General features: G+C 28.6%; 1 protein-coding gene across 1 annotated transcript; it reads left to right on the top strand.

Annotated features, from left to right (window-relative positions):
- LOC109327403 lies at positions 2,802-4,367 on the top strand. The gene is made up of 2 exons (XM_019560536.1): positions 2,802-3,254; positions 3,737-4,367. Exons 1-2 carry the CDS (start codon positions 2,987-2,989, stop codon positions 4,072-4,074), a joined length of 606 nt encoding a protein of 201 aa, XP_019416081.1. The 5' UTR covers positions 2,802-2,986; the 3' UTR covers positions 4,075-4,367.

The raw sequence follows: 5,311 nt of genomic DNA, 5'->3' as shown, positions 1-5,311 counted from the left end.
AGTTGGCATGCCAAGAGGTTGTCGAGAAAGGTAGAGCAGTCATTACTGTAAAAACTGTAACACCAATAGATTTTGGTTTATGCAGAAGCGAACATACCCTCACAACCAACAACATATGCTTCTCATCTATTGGCAAAGCATAAATACCAAGAAGTAGAGAAATTGAGAATTGGTGATGACGAAGAAGAAAGATGAAGATTTGATCAAGAAGCGGATAACACGTAATATATATGTTCATTTGAGTTGCTTTGATTCCATCTTAATTTCTTGGAAATTCAATAAGAAAGAAAAGAAGGGAATTGAAAGAGCAAAAAGAGAAGAAATAAAACAAAAAAAACTGTTAACAATATAATCGACTAACTCGTTGATAATTGATTATTATTATATACAAAATTCAGCTTAATTAACTGAAGCAACTAACTAGATAATTAATTAACCATTTTATTAATCAATTATACAAAACATAATCACAACTATGTTAACACATAATTGAATTTCAAATACTTAATGTTCTATTTTTTTTTTTGCTCAACTCAAACATAAAAAAATTAGTATTATTCTGTCATCACCATACCATGCTCCAGATCTTCATTGTTTTTCTTTTCTTTTTGTGGGGGACATTATCATTATATTGGGATATACATCTAATAACAATGTAACAAATAATTACAAATAACAATATCTAAGAAAACATATATTAGAGAAGATAAAAAAAAAGCTGAAACACCTTTCTAGATCTAGCTCAAACCTAAATTCTTTTAAAAATGTATTAAAAGTTTAATAAAGCAACTCAATCCACGTATCGTTATTCCTCTCTAATCCTTATCCAAATGTATGTGTATTCCAACGTTGGTGTTTCCTTATTTGCATACACTTGCGTGGATTCAACTTCACCAAACACTATGAATTCTTTAATCACTTGTCTAGCTATAATGAGGCTTTAATTGCATTCAACCAAAAGTCCCTCTTGGCAAGTGATGATGAATTGGTGATATAGTATATGTTCGAGATTTTTTTGTATTACTAAGAGTATCATTTATCTTTTTAGGTAAGGAACTAATTCCTTTCGGGGTTCATAGATACTCCTTCTAATGAGTGTCGATCCCAGGAATTGAACCATCAACTTTGGAAATCTAGTGAAACCTTACACCAATTGATCAACGTCATGTTGATAGTATATGTTGAGATTTGCAACAAAAAAGGTTACGATTAGAATTAATTAAAATTAAAACTGATTTCGTTCAATTTGAATTTATTTTAAAATATAAATTGATTTAAGATTTTATAAACAACTTATTTAATTTAGAAACAAGGTGAATAATACTATAAAAGTGAGATTTTATTATATGTATATAGACATTATAGACATTTAAATAAAAGTATGGTTCTCTTCACATATACCCTAAAGGCTGATGATAAGTAATTAAAAGTAGTAAAAAAATATTGAAAATATAATTCCACTGTGTATTAAAATTTTAAGTTCATTATCTCTGGGAATACGAGTGTTGTTAAAATTGTTTCATACTGGCCGGATCAACCTGTAAACTGATGAACTGGTCCCATTATCGGTATGATACAATAATTATACCAATCATGTAATCATATCGGTCAAAACCGACTAAAATCAGTCATATTGGTCAGTTTTAATTGAACTGTATCGGTCATACTGATCGGTTTTTATTTAAAATTAATTTTTTAATGAAAATAAAAAATATTGATTTTTTATTAATTTTTCAACATTAATATATTATATATATATATCTAATTTGTCGGTATGCAAGTTAATTAGTGAACCACTAGTTGAACCGCTATACCACTATACTAGTACCCTAACCAATTTAAAAATCGATATGATATTAATAACACTACAAAATACATGTTTATTTTACTCCCTTGACATGTATATATCTTAAAGGTTGAGTTTTAGAAAAGTCATAAAATTATTGAAATAGTGACTAGAGGTGCAATGCATGAGGCACATGTTGGCCATCTAGAAGTCAAATTGAGATATTAGAGTATTCAACCTTGAAAGTTGAAAGCTATAGTTAATTGTCGGTTAAGCTTTTAGGTATTACCGTTGGATTGGAGAGAGAGTGTACAATCTTTGTAACATGCATGGCCCATATAAGCGTGTGGAGATTTTTTCCCTATATTTTCTTTTCAAAGCATGAGAAATGATTGAAGATGAAAATCTCTTAAATGGTATATTTCAATTTTATGCTTAAGTAACACAAATTTATTTCTCTTAAATAATATATGTTCTAAAAATGATTTTTTTCACATAAAAAGTGGTACAAATTCTTTATAGACAATGTTTTTTACAAGAACAATGAAAATATTGTGCAAGAGAAAAAATGTATATACCGATTGGGTAAGGATTTTTCACACTATTATTAAATTATTCATCAATATTTATTTTTAATTATCAGTGACTCTTAAATAAAAATAATACAAAAAAATGGTAGATGATACATTAACCGTATATAAATCTTTATATTATATTGGTGTATACATTACATTCATTTTCTAATTGTTAAAATTAGAGGTTCCAATGTTATGTCCGATACCTCTATTAATTAACCAAGTTAACAAGTGTTCCCTATCATGAAAATGAGAGAGAAGATTAATAATTAAATACGTGTGCTAAAATATAAATATAGCGTGTTAGTTTATGAATAAAGAAACTCATAAGGGTATGCGTGTAAAGTCCCAAAAGATTTGTCACCATTCATAGTGGACAAGTTGGGTCAAAATTGTTGCACCATGACCTTATTATAATCAAGAACCTTCTTTCTTCTTTCACCTTCTTTCTCCATTTCTTTCTCCCCCTCTTATAATGCTTCTCCTAAGTTTTTTCTTCACATAATTTGCCCCATCTTTGTACATAAAATACACCATACATAGTTTTATTAAGTCCAAAATCAATTACAACTTTACAAGTATAGAGCCATAACTAGAGAAAAATAAATCATAGGTACAAAATAAGATGGGTAAGGAAGGGAAACCAAAAAGGATATTAAGGGGTGTGAAAACAATGTTCTTCTTGATCACTATGCTTATATCTCTTCTACTATTTTCAGCTCCAATTCTTATGGTTATTGCTGATGCACTTGTTCCTTCAGCTCTTCTCTCTACTATTTCATCTACTTCTCTTTCAATGGATTCTATCTCTTTTCACTTCCATGACTACGATTTTAGATACTCTCTCATTGATATACCCCTTGTGTCCATCATAAGATCCTTCATCATATTTTGTAAGTACATATATACATGTTATATTGTTTTTGGTTTAATTAAATGCAATTTTCTAATATCAACTTTATCCTCTAGCGAGCGATGTCGTGTGTCTTATATATAACAGTGTTTGCTCCTTGTTGATTTTTCACATTGTATTGCGTGCACAAAAGTGTTGTTGAATTTAACCCTACATTTTATTATGGTCATATAGATAGTGTTTGAAAATAGTGTTGAATAACAATTTTGAGCATGATTAGATAGCAATTATTGCATATTGGAAAATAGGATACAAAGTAAACTACTAGTATAGTTGTGTTATATAAAAACTTCACAAGGGATAAAATTTGCATAACATAAAAAGTTTTAAAAATATACATTATTTACAAGTTGATTTTTTAATTTTCTATAAAAAGAAAATTAGAAATAGAATGATAAAACTTGCAAATTTCAAAGGCTTTTTTGAGTTGAATTCTAATGGTTAAATGGGTTTTTGATGTAGGTGTTTATAGCTTATGTGATGGACCAAGACGTTCAAGAGGGCCCTATTTAGGGATCACCACAATGTGTTCTATTTTGTCCCTAATATTTGTGTCATTTAAAGCTATTTACATGTTCAACTTTTTGGGTATTGATGGAAGAGGGTATGTTAGAGCCAAAGAAATAGCTTTATTTTTGTGCTCTTGTGCCTTGGCTTTGGGGCATGTGGTTGTGGCTTATAGAACAAGTTGTAGAGAAAGAAGAAAACTTTTGGTATATAAAATTGACATTGAAGCTTTAAGTAGCTCCATCCCATTTTCCTTCCCAAGAAAAGAAAACTTGGGAAAAATGGAAATTTGAGTGATGTAATGTAATAGGGTCCATATAAGTATACCATTGAAAATCAAGGATACTTTGGTAATATTAGGCCTTACTTATTGGCTAGCATTATTTCTAGTACCTATCTTTTTGTTGGGTACTAGTATGGTACTTGTCAAATAGTATTTTTGGGTCATTTTTATGTAAAAAAACAAAGGAATTACACATAGAATTTCTCATCTTTGTATATGGCAATTGGTTATGTGGAGAGGAGAATGGAGATATAAAGATGTACATATATTATTATAAGCTATGAAAATTTTGTTACATATTAAGATTTTCTTCTCTTTTCATATGTACCCTGAAAAGGAAACTACTAATCTTATATGCTTTAACTTGTATTAAAGGAAGCTTTTCTAAAAAGCTTTCATTTCAATGTTTAAACAAACCATATTTATTCTATTTTCTTCATGCATCTTAGCAACAAAACAATGCAATTTAATCCATGGTTACTTTAGTTGTATCCAATAATTTATCCTCTTTTTTGGAAAGAAGTTTGATGCCAAACAGGTGAATCTTTTCAATGAAATATCAACTACATTAATTATTTATTAGTTGTAATTGTTAAACCAAGAGCACTCTCCTATTCATACACAATGAACCAATCATCCAACAAAATAGAAATAATATACACATTAAGTGCAGTAGTAGAAAACAGAGGAAAATGAAAAGAATATATGTTTGAGAGAAATGTGAAATATCAAGAAGAATGGACTAAGTTATATTGAAAATGTATTGAGTATCAATTACAACAACATTTCATATCTTTGAAATACTAAGTGTTATTTATAGCTTCCAAATTCCAACTAACTTTAACTAACTTTCTATGGTAGGAAAATATACAAACTAACATACTGAAATAACCCAAACTTCTATTGGTAGAAGTTTCTTCATTCTCTATTATTTCCAAATTTCTATTAAACTTTTAGTAATAGAAGTCTACATATTTTCTGTTATTAATGCTGAAATTACATTTTTTTCTAACATTAATATATTACAAAATGAGAGAAGGGAAAATGATTAAGAAATAACAGAGAAAAATTAGTATAGGCCTCATAGCATATTTATTGTTCTCATTCTTGATAACAAAATTGAAAATGGAGTGCTTTTACAACTTTGAAGGCTTTTCATCTTTGTCCATATAACCAAATTTCATCTTTCACTTGTGTCATTCTACATATATATTTTTTTCTTTACTTTCTAACAACTAAATAATTGT

Source organism: Lupinus angustifolius, chromosome LG15, assembly GCF_001865875.1.
Source record: "Lupinus angustifolius cultivar Tanjil chromosome LG15, LupAngTanjil_v1.0, whole genome shotgun sequence".
Lineage (NCBI taxonomy): Eukaryota > Viridiplantae > Streptophyta > Magnoliopsida > Fabales > Fabaceae > Lupinus > Lupinus angustifolius.
This window is presented reverse-complemented; position numbering and strand designations above follow the sequence as displayed.

Bases quoted from the DNA above. Each gene is read 5' to 3' on its own strand.
- LOC109327403 (XM_019560536.1), top strand. From the start codon at position 2,987: ATGGGTAAGGAAGGGAAACCAAAAAGGATATTAAGGGGTGTGAAAACA. The intron at 3,255-3,736 runs GTAAGTACATAT...TTTTTGATGTAG, and splicing joins AAGATCCTTCATCATATTTT to GTGTTTATAGCTTATGTGAT.